This window comes from Rhea americana, unplaced genomic scaffold, assembly GCF_003343005.1.
Source record: "Rhea americana isolate MKP2758 unplaced genomic scaffold, rheAme1 scaffold_217, whole genome shotgun sequence".
Taxonomy (NCBI): Eukaryota; Metazoa; Chordata; class Aves; order Rheiformes; family Rheidae; genus Rhea; species Rhea americana.
This window is the reverse complement of record NW_028186317.1, coordinates 1,409,989-1,428,603: the sequence shown is the minus strand read 5'-3', so window position 1 is coordinate 1,428,603 and position 18,615 is coordinate 1,409,989. Positions and strand designations below refer to the sequence as shown.

At 47.0% G+C, this 18,615-nt stretch overlaps 1 protein-coding gene across 2 annotated transcripts in view; it reads left to right on the top strand.

Moving 5' to 3' along the window:
- The window catches only part of PAX7 (paired box 7), a 106,852-nt gene extending 88,498 nt beyond the window's left edge, over positions 1-18,354 (top strand). For both annotated transcript variants that reach the window (XM_085305224.1, XM_085305223.1), the window contains exons 8-9: positions 12,228-12,474; positions 16,555-18,354. In XM_085305224.1, the coding sequence (XP_085161350.1) occupies positions 12,228-12,474; positions 16,555-16,670 (363 nt within the window). In that variant the 3' untranslated portion in view covers positions 16,671-18,354. The remainder of the gene's footprint in view (positions 1-12,227; positions 12,475-16,554) is intronic.
- The last annotated feature ends 261 nt before the right edge of the window (positions 18,355-18,615 follow it).

Sequence of the window (18,615 nt, the reverse complement as noted above, 5' to 3'; positions counted from 1 at the left end):
GCGGTTTGGGGCTTTGGGATTTTGCTTCTTGCTTTGTGCAGGGTCAAATGACGTGGGACTTACCTGCCTTCTCATCTTTGTTACTTCTGAGAGTGAGACAGAGCAAAGAAAAGCGTTTCCTCCTGTGTAAAACTTCCTTATATCTCCGGTCTAGAGATACACTAAACAGTTAGCATCATATGCCACTGACATTTTGATGTTCACCTCATTTCTGTGTTTAACTTATTACAAGGGGACAGGTAAGACCATGTGGAAATAGGACATCAGCCATGAATTTGTGATGTTCGAATTATTGTTCCCTGATACATTTCTGTGCGGTCTTGAGTTATTAACCTTTACTGGGCTCAGTTTTCCCAGCTGTAAGGTGAGAAGTGGCAGCTCACCCAGCAATGATGGTAGTAAATGCATTAAAGCAGGCAAGCTGCCTGGTGCAGAGGTCATGGAAGTCCTTGAAAAGAGAAAAACTTTGCAGAAATAAGCCACGTTTCTGCTTGTATCGTAGGGTCTGCTGTGAGCTGAGCTAGYGCTCTCCCTCYTGGGCCTTCTTGTGCCGAGGAGGRGGGTTTCCTCTCCGCATAAGGACGRGGGGAGTGTTAACRTGATCGGATGGGGGCTTTATTACTGGTGACCCAAACACACCCACAAAGCTTAGGCACCAGCTGGCAAATACATTAAATGCCAGTTTTGTTTAGTCTTGCTGTTTCTAAGGCAATCTCTTCGCGGGGCAGGGAAGMGGGGAGAGAGGCCGTGCAAGTTTTCTGAGGGTCTCTCAGTTGGTGACACTGCCGCAGTGGTCTGAACCCAGGGCAAAGCTTAGGGCAGGGAAGGCTTGGGCAAAGCTCCGGTTTTGATTTCTTTTTGGTCTCCTGGGACTGACGTGGCTCATTTTCTGCCAAGGGACCGCTTCGTCTCAAAGCCGGAGGGTACAATCCGGCTCTTCCCAAGGGCTGCAAATCACACGGGCACAAGCAGTGCCCAAGGCTGCTGATTGATGCACTAAGCTCTGCCCCAGCAGGCGCAGCCGGGGGAACAGGGTGCAGCGGGCGCAGGSAGAGCGGGAGATAACTATTGATGTTGTCAACGGTGCCGAGACTTAACGTATTGTGAGATATGGCAGCTTGTTTGCACGGGTGTTAACCAGCCTCTCCTGTCCCCTTCTTGTCACTGCCCAGTCCCTGCCACAGCCAATCTGTGTCCTAATCTCCATCAATTAACAAGAAACACTTTCGGCCCCTCGCCCCCCTCCACCAAAACAGACACCCACCCTGAAGCCTGGGATAAAGAGGAAAGAGTCCYCCCAACCTCGACCCTCTCCCCCTTTACTTTCCACTAACTCAGCGCAACCAATTAGGCATCTGACACCCGTACTGGCTGACAAATTGTTTCTGTCATCTGCTTTCTGTCTTTCATTAAACGAGAGGCGGAGGGGGGAACTGGAAGGGGGGGGGGTTGGGAGATGTGATCTCCCATGCTTAGCGAGGCCAGATACATTAATTACAAAACGGCCATTTGCAGCATGAAAATGCATTAATTAAATTTATGCAATCATTATCTTTAAATAGTCATATCTTTAAAATAATCAGCCCTTCCTGAGTCTTCCCTCTCCTCCGCTAAGTATTTCTAATCCCTTTTCCACTATTTATCTCTGGATCAGCAATGGCTTGTATGCTTTTAAACTTCTGCATGCAGGAGATGACTTGCAAACTCTACTCAAGTAGTGCTGGCTGTGATACCTTCACTCCTGGCCCTGCAATGCGGAGGACAGGTGAGGGGCACCACTGTACCCAGCACATTAGAGGATTCTCCATCACTTCGAGTCTTTTAATCAAGATGTCTTCATCAAAAAGAAGCTGTAACTCAGACAGGAGTTGCGAGGTTAATGCTGGAAGGTTTTTGCTTGCATTCGTACAGGAGGCCGAGCTATGCGCAGGTTTATGTACCCATTTAGTGTGGGTATTACTGTGTTGTTTTGGAAGAGGTTTAATTTCTAATGAGGTAACTACCTTTCCCTTTGGCACAGACATAGTTTTGCCAGCAGATAGCTACCTTTCATCAGTATATCTTCTTAAAAAAACACTTTTTAAGAGAGTGGATGTCATTAGTAAGAAAACTAGGGATTTAAAAACTGGAGTTTTGCTCCTCTGATGTTTGAGATTGCTTCCTCATGGCTTCTCTCCATCCTGGTGCATCAAATGAGTAGCTCTTGCAAGAACTGATGTTATTATGAGCTCCAGTCTTGAACAAATTGTTCTGCACAGTATGGAGTATTAGGCATATTATAATTGTAAAAAAGTATTTTTACTTCAGAGTAACATCAGACATAACCAAAATTGATTTTTGACTGGCAAATAAGAAGGCAAGTTAATGGTGCATTAGGCCAGGTGTTTCTTTTGCTTTTACACTGTCACTTTATTGTTCAAAAACATCACCTGTTAGTGATGACCAGTCAAATAATCACTGTCAACTTGGAAAGTTTTGTGCTGCTCTTCAGCAGACTCCAGGTGTAAGAGTGCCAAAACACCCAAGGAAGAGCTAATCTCGTCCTCTGCTTAAATAAGCACCTTCAGCACTACAGGAAAACTCCAGTCAAATAGCTGTTAGAGAGCTGGAGGACTCAAGAGTCCAGGAATACTTATCTAAACTAAAATTCTTTAGGGCTTTCTTATCACTTGTGGTTAAAGATTTTGTTCAGCTCTTTGTGTGTCTGCATGGTTTTTAATAAATCCTACGTGTTTTTTTTCCCCCCATCTGTAATGCCTAGTGGGCCAATGTCTAATTAGAAGTGAGTCAACACAGTCMTATTTGTATCCAAATATCATGTTGTGTTCATCTAGAATCGTGAGTTTGGGATTAAGACCAAGTAGAATTTGGGTGCAAATTTGATAGGGACTGAATGGGGCCAAACCAGGGTCCAGGTTGTTCATGCATTAAACTGAACTGGAAAGAGAAAYCCTCACCTTAAAAAATGCACCGAGCCCCCTCTGGGAAAGCTGGGAATTGAAGGAGCAAATGAGCAGGCAGCAGAGGAGTTGGCGATATGAAGCACTTCTGATTTTCTCTTTCTTCCATTCTTTTGCCAGCTCGAGTTATTAAGTGTTTGGCACGAGTCTAGCTAGCATTGCACTTGCTGAACTTATCAGGGTTATTTCATCTCCCCATGACCTCTCCGTATTTACGATGGGAACCCTGGAGGCATTGGCTTTACTTAACTGGTGTATCTTACACTGCAGTTAAGCTGGACCTTAACTGATTACAGCCCTTGATTGATCAGAGAAAGAGGGAGGGGAAGAGAAAAAAAAAAGAGAGGGAGAGGAGTTCTAGAGCAGATACGCAGGACTATCAGTGCACCAAGCAGCTTCGCCTGGGGCTGGGATATGCCACTCGAGGGATTCTTTGTAGTGCAGCTCCCTTTCACATTTACAGATGCTTCCAAAAAGAGAGACAGAGAGAAAAAGGCGGGGAGGGGGGTGCAGGAAGAGGACTCAAAGGATCTCAGGAAACCTGGTTTCGAAGCAGTAAGTCAGCACCCGCACTCTATTACCAGTGTCCGCGGGGGGTTGTGATAGTGAGCGAGCACAGATCAGCTTAGCTGCGAACCGAAAATAAATAAATAAAGTGAGAGAGAGAAAYGGAAAGGGAGGAGGAGAAAGGAGATCTGCCTGTGAATTTTGGTTTGTCTTTGTCAACCTCTGCTGGCGTGGAGCATGCGAAGGGAGAGATCTCTCCATGGGGAATGACAGAAGTTTATAAAACAGTTGTAATTTGCTGGGACTTAGCTGCGCTGTGTGAGCTCCCCACCCTGCCGTAATTCCCATCAGGCACATGCGTAGCAATAGATTTAGGGCTGATTTGGCAGGAAATCTGTGTGTTTGTTTATTTGGGGGTATTTTCAATCTCCCGTCAAGCCCCCAAACCTTTTCCTTTCTCGCCTGCCATCAGCAGGTCTGAGCTTATCCAGGAGTGGACAAATAGGTGCAGAATAAGAGACATAACTGATTGCCGAGCTGGCCCATAAGCCTCGTGTTTACATAACACAAGGTGAATTACCATGAGGTGGGTTAGCAAAACAGAAACAGCTCAAATGCTCCCGAAAAACTATTTTTGGAATCATTACAAAGAGGCAACGACTCTAATGGACACTGAGAATCCTTCAGGGACTCCAGCCTTCAAAAATGAATGCGGGCACAGCAGGCCAGGTCCTCAGCTGGGATAAATCAGCCTGACTCCAGCGAAGGCAGCAGGCCAAATACTCACTCATTGCATACCTAGGGACATCTCTGAGGAACCTGGTTTTCAGAGCGGAGATGCTCAGCCGTGCCTGAAAATCAAACTCCTTTGAAAGTTTCAACATGGCAAGACACTAGTCAGCCTTTTGGCTTTAGTCTCTCACTTCTGGAAGGGGTGAGTCTGTGTCTTGGGCTGATTTTGCTTGTTAGTACAATCAGGACGCATAGAACTGGATGCCCCTTTGCTTTAGATAGCCCACAGTAGCCTTTTTGTTTCTTCTCTGGTTATCCAGGTTAATTAAATTTTTTCTATCTGCTTTTATCTGAATGATCGTAGAGTTTGGTGCCCTAACTCTGGGGATAGTGGCTCATGTTTCTAGATCAAGCAGTTTTAAATGTAATTCTTACCTGCAGCAATACCTACCCCGTTCCCCTCCAAATTATACTTCTACTACAAGGTTTGTCGTAGCCCTTGCCAGGTATATAACCCTGTGACACTTCTGGTTTTCTTAAGGTATTTCCRCCACAAGAAGAGCCCCTTTCTCTTTCCCAGACCATCCAGACTCAAGCAGTTTCTCTTATCATTATAGCTAAGATCTCCCCCTTCTTTTGTATAGCTTAGAAACTTTTCTTTAGACCGTCTCCATAATTTGTACATCTCTACAGAAGCAGGGTGCCCAAAACAAGATGCAGTGCTCCAGGTGGAACCTCACCATAGCCTTGAACAATCAGGTAATAACTTCCCATCGCCTTTTTCTAATCCTCCCCTTGTGCAGCCTGCCTTGGCCTGCTTTGCTGCAGCTTACCATTGCACCCTCAACTCCATCTCCTCACCAACACAACTCCATAAGCCCTCTCCATCGTTAGTGTGTGGCAGTTCTTCATCCATCAAGAGACCAGGGTCATCTCAGGATACAAATACTCATCTCCATTTCATTCGCTGTGTCTTAAAGCATTCCCTTATGGCACTGAAACATCCCTTCAGATGTTTTAAGTCATTGAAAGGCATTGATGATATTTGTGGTTTTACTGTTCGCTGGCAAAGTCTACCGCTGTTCAAACACAGACCCATAGCTACCATTTCTGATCACTCTCAAAGGGTATAGTATGACCTGTCCCATACACACCAGAAAGGATTTCACTTATCTCCACATGCTTTCCCATCTGAAGTGCAAAAGTTAGGAAAATGAAGTACTTACACTATGCAACAGCAGTGAGGTCAGGTCTGGAGCCCTTCCACAGCAACCCTTTGCCATTTGTAGTGAACCTTTTTGTTTTCTATTTTATCTATCTCTATTCTATCTAAATACAAGAGTTCTGGTATCATGTTGATTACCATGGGAAGCAAATATACCTTACTGCTSCTGTGGTTATAAGAAAGTTCACTCAGGAAGACCATAATCATTCCCTTAATCAATAGCCTAACTGCTTCTTTTACGGAAGAATTTGGGTTGAACGGGAATTATCTAAAGCTTGTAAGATTGTGGTGGCTCATATTTATAACACTGTTCTCYTCAGCACTAGAAATCCTTGTCTGGTGCTCAGGTTGCATGCTGATGGGTGGCTTATAAATACCTGGCTAGATGAAGCTCTTTACCTCAACTGTCTTTTGTAATATAGTCAACTTCTAGAGCAAAATGAATGCCCCATTAAATTAATGGCTAAACCTGAATTTACCAGGTTACCTCACTGGAACCTGCATGTCCTTCCTGACTTTTCAAATCTTGTTTAGAAAGCTTTACTAAATTTTACATTATGTTGAAATAAAACAAAATCTTCTRGGCTGTGAGATTTGTTTCTGCTCCTTCTGCTGTTCAGACTAGTGGGCATTGGATGGAGCCCATTCAGAGGCTCTCCGTGCCATTTTCACTGGGTCTTGTGTCCCTGGAATTGCATGAAGACAGTGAAGTAAGGCTGGGGCAATGAAATGAAGCATCAGGTTCCTTATATTTTAACCCACAACAAAACGGAAGYGCAGAGTTAGGCCACCTTCTCATTCATGCCGTTGAAAACAGGACTATGCCTAAAATCAGTGGAGTAACCCTCATGGGAGTCTAATGTAAAATTACGCCCTGGGCTTCACAGTTTATTGGGAACGGGCATTAGACTAAGGAGACTGCAGTTACCTGGATCAGATGTTTTCTAGGAGCAAGAAATATGAAGCTCTGTCTAGTCTACTGCTGCTTGGCCTGACTGCAAAGTCAAATTTAATGGGTATACTTACTGGATTGACTTGGCTTATTGGGATACAACTCAGCTGGGCCTAGTGATTTAGAAAATATTCAAAATTAATTGCTTGGTTTTGTGAGTGCACTGTTAGTGATTGCTACATAAGTCATTTTAGTCCTACCTAGGGGCATATTTGCATATATTTATCCTCCTTTCAAGTGAAGATCTTTGGGGAAACTGTATTTATCTCCTCCCAACCCTTTCTTCAGCTTTCAGTAGTCCTACAGTCACCTCTTCATTTTGTTTCCATTTAATGTATGTGTAAAATAATCTACTCTTCCTCTTCCCACCATGTGAAAATGAATCCACAGAGATCAAAAAGCATTAATATGAGGAAGGGTTGGATCCTGCGAGGGAGAAGGAAAAGATTAGCTGAACAGGTTGCAAAGTAGAGATGGAAAAGATTAGGCTGGGTCCCCATGAAGTGGCTAAGAACAGCTTTGGAGGGCAGAGATGACCTACCCAAAGGAAAAGCTGAATTAACTACAAATGACAGAGGCATCATTCCCTTGTGGAGGAACTCGGAGGGGAACTTGCTCCATGTAGCTAGTAAGACCAAAATATCCAACGTGTCTCCCAGCATGCTTATCCAGGCCTCTGTCAGACTTTCCATTCCCTATTAACTGGTGTAAATGGTGACACAACAGAAGCTGAAAAAAGAGGTGGAGAGATTTCAGCCTGCAAACAGAGTCTGCACAACAGGAATTTTTTGGTCTGCCTTCATATTAAATATTCCACCCRATAACATTTCCAGCCTTTCCCTAAGAGAGAGGATTTCTACCCCACCCCTAGGAAAATACTACCACAGCCTCATAAGTACTACCCACTGCCAGGAGATCCTGCCGCAGATTTTCCCTTTTCAGTTTCTTCCTCGTATCCAATTTACGTTCCTTTGGGACAACCCTTCTGCTTCTTCGGAGTTAACACCCTTGAGCTAGTTGCAGATTATTACATCTTCCCTTTACTCAGWGCTCAGCCAGGCTCAGCAGTTTCTAAATGCAGCCGTTTTCTAGTGCAGCCTCTGATTTTGGATGCTTTACGCTATGTCAAATTGGGCACCCAAAAACGGAGACGTGCGGGATCAGCGGTCAGTTCAGAAAACGCTGTCCTTGCGCACCTGCCTCCTGACCGCTTTGATTGCTTGAATCTGATCTCCTTACGAGTGGTCCGGGTCTTTCTGGCCGTGGGACCGTGCAGCATGGCACACTGGTTGCTGGAGCTGTAGATATGAAGTCCACCGTGTCTCAGGGCCTGACGTCTCTCCTGGCTGGGTATCTTTGCAGGCCTAGAGCAAACCAGTATCACCCCCTGGCTTCTCCAGCCGAGCAGTATCTCTYGCGATCGCTTGGCTGTCCCTCCAGCCCCTCTGTCCCCCACAACACACCCAATCTTCCCCCCATAACCTCCAAACCTCAAATCTGGAGGCCCTGATTGCCCAGATTGAAGGCCCTAATTGCGCTTCCCTTTCCAAAGCCGCGTTCGTTTATCATAAAGGGTGCACATTTCCCCTGCTACAGTTTCCACGGCCAGAGGCCCTGAGGGCCAGCTCAGAAATGGAGGGAATTAATTACATTTTTTAAACTCCCCTTCTTTTAAAGCATGGGAGAGAGTGATGAAACGTCCCTGGGGTGGGGGGGGAACAGGGGGAAGCTGCAGAGACGAGGGTGGGGAGGGAAGCAGCAGCAGGAGGCAAGGCGGGAGCTGCCTCTTTAATCCAGGAGGATGCCTTAACCTTGGTCTTCCCAACACGCCAAGACCCCTACTCGCTCTCCCCCATGACAAATGACCTCCTAAAARGGTAGAAACAGAGCCAGAGACTCCTAGCATCGTGGCTGTTATTGACTTACCCTGAAGTGCAAGCTCACGCCAAGCCTGTGACTGATTTGGGACAGCAGCAACGGAAGAGGAGATGGGGAAAGGGAGAGAGACAACCGATGAGAGGGAGGGGAAAGGGAAGGCTGCCAGTCACTGAGAGTGACAGGTAGCAGATTTCCCTCCAGATAAATCCTTACAGATGTGAAGTGGGTATTGATTTTTAGTTAGTGATGATAATGCACCAAGAAGTAATAAATTATAAGAAAGCAAGGTCAAAAAAAAAAGTAAAAGGACTTTGCATTCTTGAGGAAGGGATTTCTCCATATGCCCCAGACTTTCCTAAGTTCAAAAGTTGCCTGGAAAATGAGTTTATCCAGCTGAAACAAGAACTCAGGTAATGCTGGCCTACCGAGGCTGGAGGGCTTGTGCAGAGTTATCCGTGCTGGGTTATCCATGCTGGGTGGCTGAATAGCAGTGGGGGAGTGGAAATCTCTGGTTCACTCTTGTTCACTCTTGTAATTTCTAATACCTTCATGTTCTAGGGTGGGGGAGATGGGATGCCATCYTCTGACAAAGTTGCGCAAACAGAGTTTCAGGGGCGCCCTGTCCCAGACTGTTCACAGTGCACCTAGAAAAGGCAAACTTTTCCCACGGTCAGAGCTGCCGGAGAGGGGACAGAGGCCTTTGGGGTTCCTGGCTCACCTGAGCGCCGCAGCCTGTGGCCTGCTGAACTCCACATGTTGATCCAAGCTAACCCGTAGCGCAGGCTGTCCCACCATGATGGGATGTATGCTCCTTAGCCRCCTTCCAGCCCCTGCTTCCAAACCTCTGTACAGTTGCATGTCCATTCAGCAGCCTGGCGTCGTGATGAAATATGGGCATCCTTGCGTCTCGCAACGGACTTCCAGAGGGAAATTCAGCCCATCTTTTTCAGAAGTGGTCTCAGAATAGGACAAATTGTCCTTCAGAAATGCCAGTCTTTCCGTAGAGGGATTCCAGAGAGTTCGGGAAGACTGGAAACTTGCCTTCACGTGGCTAAGGTTAGTTGAGGTGAGTCTTAGCTTAAGGGACTTGCACATGCTCTTGTGAGCCAGTAGCAGAGCTGGAATTAAAAACAGTCTTGATTATGACTGATTAAAGCCAATTACTGTCTTTAGYAAGATTTGTGCAAGCATCTTCTCCAGCCTCAGCTCCTCTGAATTTGAAGAGTGTGAATCTGGGTTTCATTTATGAAAGTTGCTTTACATCACTCTTCCTTTTTAAAAGGGGCCTTAGCGGAAGTGTTAATATGGCTTCTGCTTGCTTTAAGACCCTTTTATTTTCCCCGAGTAATATAAAGCAGCTGACTGTTTTGGGGGAGACGGCCATGAGGAGAAGCATTTGGAAACCCTTCAGTCTCTAAGTGGTTCCACTTGGCTTTTGTTTTATTGCGGGCGATTTCTTCCTGTGCCTGCATGGATTTGCTGCTCGACAGCAAGTTCCCAGTCAAGCAGCACTGCAAGACCTGGACAGCTCAGGAAGGAGCAGGAGGAGAGGCAGAAACGTCTTTACTTCATGCTGGCTGAGCTGGAGCTTTCCAAAAACAGCTTATGGCAGTGTCTGTGCGTGTAGGAAGCATGTTTATTGTTTAAAACATCTGATTCTACTTGTGAATGAAATGCAATAACGTGTTGTGGCTGCCGTGTGTGCAAGCATCCTGGATACGCATCGAGGCGAAGTGGTGCGGCGTGTACGTAACACCTAGAGCTGAAGGGATGCTGAAGCTGAGGGATGCCTGCAGCTAGTGGGACTGAGGAACAGAGAAGGAGAATTCGTAGCTGAACCAGATCAAAGTTCCCGAGCCAGCTTTAGAGGAAGATTGCAAACAACTTTGCAGCTGGAAGACCTACCTTCAGGTTGCACTCCCGTGGTTTCCCCTAAGCCTTGAGGCAGAGAAGGTTACCTTGCAGCCACACAGAAAAGCAGGACAGGCTCCTTCTCATATTAATCCACTCCAGCTCTGACTTGCATATTTAAATGGCAATTTCCTTTTCCATCCCTCTGTCTTTCAGTCTTTGTGCTGTCGTGGGGCAGGGAGTCCCTCGGGCACATTTTGCACTGCATTGCGTCTAAGCAACTTTGTCTAGACGCCTCCGGTCTTAATCGCTGTGTGCCGAGGGTCTAGATAGCCGGAGGCAAATTGGCCTCTGTCTGGACTGCAGTGGGCCCTGCAGCGCAGAGACACCTAAACTAAGTTTAAGTATTGAGGACCAGGGGCAAACTAGCTGCTGCAGATTGAAGCTCAGTGCGGGCTGAAAAACTTGAAGGAGGAAAGGGTGAAGGAGCTCCGTCCGAGCTGCCGCCATTGCACTGCTTTTACTTAGCTTGTTTAAAGCTAGTTTCTGTGTTTCTGTACTGCACTGCAGACAAACCCAGTGGTGGGGCTTATGCTGATTTTCCAGGCTTTTTAACTAACCACCTCACCAGCACCTCCCTACCACCTCCTCCTCTACAGGGGTCCAGCCATCTCCGCTCAGCGAATTCCCCGCACAGACAAATGCCTGAGAAGGATCTTAGGCCGGCTAAGTCGGGAGGTGGCATTACATCAAGGGAAAAGCGTCTTTGCGGGACTCTGGAGTCCTTCCGGGGGGCAGGGGGGGAGAAGCTTTAGAAAGCAAAGGCCAGCGAGTGGCCCGCCATTCAGCCTAAGCTGCCGCTCGGGCAGGAAGGTGAGGGAGGAGGGGACGAGGAAGGTGTCAGGGCGAGCAGGAAGGGGAGAAGCTGATCCATACAACCCCTCTTGTGTCCTTCCAGAGAATGTCTCCTCCACACAATAGCTCACCAGGCCACTGGTGGGGGATAAAGGGCTCATTTTACCACTTGCCAGGCTCCAAATATTTCCAATTTGCCACTTTAATTGATGTCAGCAAGGTTATGCTAAATTTGGAGATTTTCAGCAGTCCGAGCGCTGTCCCGGCCCCCYGAGGTGCCTGGCTGTCCCCTCTCCCTCCGCCCTTCCCCAGCACAATACCGCGAGCTGCCCTCAGCCCGCGGCAAGCAAGGAGCGCGGCTGAGGCACGTCACGAGTTCCCTTCCTTCCCTCGCCATGGCCCCACTTCTGCAAACCCTTTACGCTCTCGACTTGGCAACCCCGCGGTCATTTTGCTGATGGCAGAAGGCAATTGCATTAAAGTGCGAGCAGGAACAGGGGCCTTGTGTGAAGGCCTGTAGGCAGTGGCTTACCCCAAGCTCACCCTGAAGAACAAATCTGGCATTTTTGCTGCAAAGGAAAACAAAACCTTAAGTTCATCTGTTTCAGGTCTCAAAGCAGGAAGATTGCTTGTGTGCAGATTTAATTACATTTTAAAACCAAGAGTTATATTGAAATGAGCAGAACCAGGACCTGTAATCATTTCACTCCCGGACATTTGGGGGTAAAGAGAACTTTGGCATTTGAGTCCCTAAGTAGGTTTCCTTCCCACATCACAGTCTGGTTCTTGGAAAAATTATCCCAACTTTTTAGGATAAGAAGGAACCATTCTCATGATTGTCTGTCTTCCCACATTAATACTGGCCCTTCCCAGGCTTGTCCCTGATTTAGTTCTTTCTCCAGTGTTCATTCTGGAGAACAGACAGCTAGTGATCTCGATGGTCAGACTGATGGGAAATGAGCACTGGCTGACATTTTATTTGGCAGGTCAGCAAAGAAAGACCGAGTGGGCCATAAAGAATAAACTTCTCAGTTGTCCCTTTCAGGGTCTTCCAAGTAAAGCGTTAGGCACGGGGAAGCTCTCCACGGGGTCTATCTGTCTTTATTAGCTGGAAGTAGGCCTTCATTCGCCAGCCTGGCCAAACCTGTGCTGATGTCAGCACCACTGTATGTAGACTGGCTCTCCCTGGTATGCATGAAGGCAGCTGCAGACATATGCTGTCCTTTCTCCTCCACTCGTTGACTTAGTGTCTCTTGTGTTTCTCCAGGTGATGAGCATTCTGAGCAACCCCAGCGGGGTTCCTCCGCAACCCCAGGCTGACTTCTCCATCTCTCCTCTTCACGGTGGCTTGGACACCACCAACTCCATTTCTGCGAGCTGCAGCCAGCGGAGTGACTCCATCAAGTCCGTGGACAGCCTCCCAACTTCACAGTCTTACTGTCCTCCCACCTACAGCACCACCAGTTACAGTGTGGACCCAGTGGCTGGCTACCAATATGGACAATACGGACAAAGTGAGTATATCTGTTGAACTGGAGAGTTTGCTGAATGTATTCCCTCTGCACAGGGAACAGGAGAAGAGAGGGAGGGATCTAACAAGGCATGGATATTGTCTATCTAGAGAGAGAAAGGGAATCTAGTCACCAGACATAGGTGCAGCTTACTCCACACAACCTCCCCAATACCCTTGCAGTCCATTTCAAAAGTCCYGAATAAAAGATTTTAGGTAGAACATTACTATTAGAAAAGAAGAACAAGCATTTCCAGGCCTCTCTCCTTCTTCCTCTCCAATTCTTGCATCTCCAAAAGCCCTACAAAATGTTCACTGTGCCTCAGCCAAAGGAAAGCTGGGATTTTAAAGTATCGCTTAGTGATGCAGAGCAGTGTGTGTCACTTCCTTCTGTGCCCTCCATGAGGTATGGGCTGGGTCCACGCTCAGCAGCTTTGCTACAAAAGCCATTAAGCAAGTCCCTATCAGCTAGACTTGGTGCTAAGAAAGCTGAAGTGAGGCTGGAATTGTAACCCTGAACTCAAACACCAGACCCTAAACGCAGTGCCTGGGAGAGTCTGTTTCTCCTCCCGAATGGCTGGGTCACAAAAACACCAACGAGCCTGGCAAAGGGCTCACCTGCCGGTGTTAAACTAATAATAAGTGTGGTGTTGTGAGAGAGTGATCCGCGGAGGGTTAAAGGTGCATCCTCTTCCTCCGGGAGTGCTCCTGCTTGCCCATAGCTTGTCCTCAGTGACCTTTCCTTCCATTTGGCTGTGGCTTTTTATTCCTCTCTCCGTCACAGCCCTTTAATGTCTTTAACTTCTACAGCTAAATGAGAACCGGCTGTGGCGGCAGACGGGATCAATAGCAGCTTCCCCCCACCCCTCCTTTTTTTGTTTTTCGGGAGTTTGATCTGTGACCCCTTGACCTTCCCTTCGCTTCTGGATGTGAGGCTGGACACACGTGCTATTGATAAAAATCTTAAACAAATTCCAATACCATGTATTTCCAATAAAGATTCCCTTGGGCAAGACGTTAGTCACACCCATGTGTGTAAAAAATAAAATAAGGAGGACAAACTAAATTTTCTGAAAGAGAGAAACCAGCAAAGGAGAGGGAAAGAGAAAGAAGGGTTTGTCTTGGTTTGCTGCAGGAATTTTTACTTGGGCCTGTCCTTGTGCTCATGAAAATCTGTCCACTGCTCCTTGCTTTTGTTACTTGCTTCCCTTTCCTGGTCTGTGTCACACAGCTCCCTCTTTTCTGCTGAACACCCATTCAATTTAGAAGCCCAGATCTGAGATCAGGGTTCAGTCCACTAGGCTTGGTTTGGAGCAGGGATATTTTCCTATTAACAAGAATCAAGGCTGCCAGGTGTTCTGTGCCCAGCAGCAAGTTTTGCGTGGTCGGTAGAGTAAGTCCCGCTGTGTCCCAATGCCCAGAAACATCCAGGTAGCAAGTCATGAAGGCATTCTTCCTGCTGAGGCAATGAAGGTAGGTGAGAACCTATATACACACACGATCCGCAGTGATTCCCRGCACGGGGAATTGGAGTCGCAGCCAGCATGATGGCAAATCCTACAGATAAAGCCAAAGGCGAGTTGCATGGCAGATGCAGCGCAAGCCAGCTAACTGCTCTAAGGTAGGATTGATACTAAACAGTGCATTCTGCATGTGTGCACGTGTGTATATAGATACGTGTACGTAAAGGCAATATGCAAGTTCATTTCGCTGTAAACCTTTCTTAGAATGAGCCCTGTTGGTAATAACCTTTACAGGAGGAAACGTTTTTTCTCCAATAATTAGTCCTGTCAGAGCAAACACATGAAGTTGACCTTAATATAATACTTTTTCTCATCTTTCTCTGTTCATGTTGTATTTAGCCAATATTTTTAATTCCCTTGCATTTTGATTCTTTACTGCTTCTTTTCAAATGTTGTTTAAAAGCTGATCAGTGTGAGGTGACCTCCACAAAAGCTGTTTATTGATGTTCAGTTCAAGTCATTTGTTTCTTCATCATACTGACGTGGTGAACGCTGTGATGTAATAAAAATGAAGTTTTGTTATGGTGAGAATAAGTTCCATGTAACAGAGGACATAGTCAGGGCTTGTCCAGGATACGATGGAGAATTCTCTAGCTTCAGTAGACTTTGGACCAGGCCTAGAGAGGATCTCTTTCTCTTCCCATGTCTCTCCTTCTCATTCTCTGTTTTAGAAACACTCACATGTACACACCTTCACTCTCACAGAAGCAAATAAACACACAGCACATTTGGTACGTTTCTCCTTTTGGTTTGGTTTTCACTGTAAATTAAACCAGCAAAACATGCCCTTGGCTTCTGGCGTGAGGTGCACTGATACTTTTGAACTCTTCCCACAGGCACAAAAAGCAATATTGGGAGATTTTTTTAGGGGGATGGAATTGTCACCAAATTTCCTTTGCTGGATGTGCCCAGCACAGGATGAACAGCTCTGACCGTTCGCCTTGCTCTTCCTCCTTTCCTAAGTATACGTCTGAATTCACCCAGAGCGTACATACCAACATGCAAGTGAAGCAGGCGCAAAGACAGATACCCAACAGCAGAGGCACAAGTAACCACATGTGCATGCACAGGCCCGACATACCTGACGGAATTTGCTTTTCTAGCCCAGCCTGCACCTCCAGCCTCTCAAAGACATTATATAATCTGGCTACCTGAAATTTCAGGGGACCAAGCTGATAAAGTCTGCACAAGAGCCATAGCCTGAGGTCTTTCCCACCCTCTGCTCCTATGTACACATCCCCTGAAGTTAGAGGCAGCATAGTACAGCTTTATAGAGCCTGGCAGTCAAAACAAGCTGCTCCAGGATCCCAGCCTGAGGCACGCCAGGCAGCATGCCATCTCCAGTTTCCTAATTCGGGTCTCTTCAGACTCTGATGTCTACTGAAACTTCACTCCCCAGCAGACCTCCCTTCAACCCTTTGCACATCTGTRTAACTTGCCCTGTGCCCAGTCCCCTCGCTTCCTGCACGCCAGCCTGCGAGTGCTTACATAGTCTGTGCTGTCCCAGCCGGTGTGGAGCAGAGATGCCAAATTAATGTGGTCCTTGCGGTTCCCAAAGGCCGGAGCTGTGTTAATGATGCTGGTGATGGAACGCAGAAGCGTGAAAGGAATTCTAATAGATATGACAAGTCTAATAAGAATTTGTGTCTGGAAGGGACCTCCTTTGGGGCAGGCGTCTGACAAGACGTTGATGGCTGAAATTTGTTTACTCATTGGCACCGATTGTACATCTCCTGCCAGCTCCTTATTAATCTAATTTGAGACATTAAAGCTAGTGAAAGGGAGAGAGTTTGACTGAAGCTCAGCTAATGAGCAATGTCACCATCCTGCCCCAGTCCTCTTCTCCCTCAGACCATGGGGCAATCAGTCAAACTGGGATACGGGTTCCTGCATTGGCTCAGGAATTGTTGCTGTTTTGTGCGAAGATGGAGATGAGCAGAGCGGTTTCCCTTAGGAAGGGCAAATGAAGGCAGGCAGCAGAACTGTCAGAGATGAGTCAGCACGCAGTGGATGAGTCAGATTCAAACTCCGTCCAGACTGGTGAAGTCCCACTGAAGTCTCTGGCATCATGTACCCTGGCATCTCTTAGAGCAGCAGTTGGCTTYGCAGCCATGAGATGACACAGGGAGGTGAGGACTGAAGGCTCATCCCGCTGGGTTTCTGTTCAGGCTCATCATCAGGTAGCTCCCCTGGAAACACCATTTTCCATGACAGACGTCTCTCTGTTTTCAGTAGGTCCACAGAGAGATTCGAAGGACTGCAGCAATATGTGTGGAGTTCTGTGCACACCACAGCTGCACTTAAACCCAGAGGGATCTGTCTTGTCAGGCTGCTGTAGCAGGACCACCGTCCGTTCGTGCTCTTTCCTAGGTGTACTGGTCATTGCCTGTGCAACAGGGCCCTTGTGTCTGTGACAACCACTGCTTTAGGCCTCTCCTTCTCAGAGTCAGTCTGCAGGTTCTGTTGGTTACATTCTATGAAGCCAGTTGCCTCATTTCCACCAAACCCTAATCCTCATGTTGTGTTGTTTTCTTACCCTCCTTTTTTTCCCTCTTCTTCAGCTGCTGTTGATTATTTGGCCAAGAACGTGAGCCTGTCTACACAGCGTAGGATGAAGCTGGGAGAACATTCAGCCGTTCTGGGCCTCCTACCAGTAGAGACAGGCCAAGCTTACTGAAGAGTCCGACTGTGCCAACAACCCACTCCAGCAACTTGGTACCACTGGAGAAAACACCACCAGCCTTCCAGGGATCTACCTGTACCCGGACCCTCCTCCTTCCCAATTCCCTTCCAGCTAGCACCAACTTGAGCTGTGAAGGAGACGGGAAAGAGGGGGAGGGCTCTCCAAGTATCCAGCTCCTCAAAGAGCACTCTTCTCAGAGGCATGCCAGGCCTCTATGATTTGACTCCTCCCATGGCCAGAGACAATGGGTTGGGTACATTTATTAACCCTGAATTCATGCCCTCCCTCTAACCTACCTGGCCAGAATGGCATTTTGCCCACACTTGAGGACTTTCCATTGATCTAGGTAGTTGGCATAGTCAAAGCCAAATTGATCTTTTTTTCTTTGTAAAAAAAGAAATGTTTCATTTTATTTCCTTTCCTTTTCATTGCTGTAAATTTGGTGAATGTTGTATAGGAAGGAGTAACTAAGCTGATCGTTAAGGGTGATACAATTCGGGACCACAGAAGACCTATGGACCAAATAGAAGAACTTGTTCAAGAAAAATCCATAAAGACAAAAACAAAAAAAAAATCATAAACATAAAGTGACAGCAAATTTCCCCACCCTTCTGTTTTCACTGATGGCTTCCCAAAGCAGGGCCGAAGCAGGCCAAGTTGCTGCTAAGCAGGGGCAAGATGTAAGTCTATCCGGCCTGGGACCTTTGGAAAATGTAAATGTAAACTGCTCATGAGGACTGGAGATTCTGGGCACAGGCAGGAGCAACATTCGCTTTTCCTCTTAGGGACCAAGTTAGACCCAATTATCACTGAAAAAACATTGACATCACATAGCAGCAGCAGGAGATGTGATAGCAAACCCTGACCTTGTGTGCACAGAGGAAGGGCATGAGATGCATCTGATCACATCGGAGCTTTTGCCCATCCAGTCAAGAAAGATGAGGACTGTCAGAGGCCCTTCTTTCACACAGCACCCGCAAAGGGGGAGAGAGGCTGGCCAGGAGAGCAAAGACAGGAGAGGGAAGAGTCAGAAGATGTTAGATGCCTATTTGGAAGGGCCAGTTTGCGAAGCCAGGTTCTTCTGCAAGTAAGCGGCCATATTAAAGAAATGGCGTTTGTTCTAAAGGTGCTTTCTCAGAGCTGTGAGATGTGGATGTGGGTTTGGAGTCACAGGGGAGACGACCTGAAGAGTCTGTCTCGAACTGCAGCTAGGAAGAAAAGGTGCCCTCGGCTGCCACAACGTTGCACCTATTTGTACTGCAGAGGAAAGGATCATATACCCTACCAATGGCATTCTTTATCCGCTAGCTACCGGGAGAAATGCTTGCCCCTAAGCACCCTCCCAGCTCTTCCCCCACCCCGGCGTTTCATATACTGTTCTGTACAATTTGATCTCTCAGTTCCTTCTCTCTGCTTTCTATTTCAGTGGTGGAGCCTCTCTCGCTCTAAGCCAGATCTTGTTCTCTGGATTTATCACCCTCCTTTCCCGTAGCAGCCAGTGCTCTCGCTTTTGTATCGGCTCACGATTCTGCTCATCACACTGCTCAGATAAAAGCAGTCAACAATAAGAGGTTATTGCTAAGTCATGAACCACAAGGGTTTTTAAATAGTTTCCCTTTTGGATATGGTAATGATCCCTGATGATTCTTAAGCAGAACTCTAATGTTAGAKACTTTCTTTCCCTCTTTTTCCTGCGTTGAGACAGCTCATTTCAAGAACACACTGAGATATGACCTGGAGAGGYTGAGCAATGCTGCCACTGACATCACCACCCTGATGCACCGAATCTGTGCCGRCCAGTAGCTGATTTGTAAAGTCCAATGTTGAAAAAACTGGCAGTAGGTGGTATATAAAGTGATGTATAGAGCGTTAGTGTTTATAACACACTTTCAGCGGTRTTGGGAGAGCTTGGGACTTAAGGGTGAGACATACCCCATTT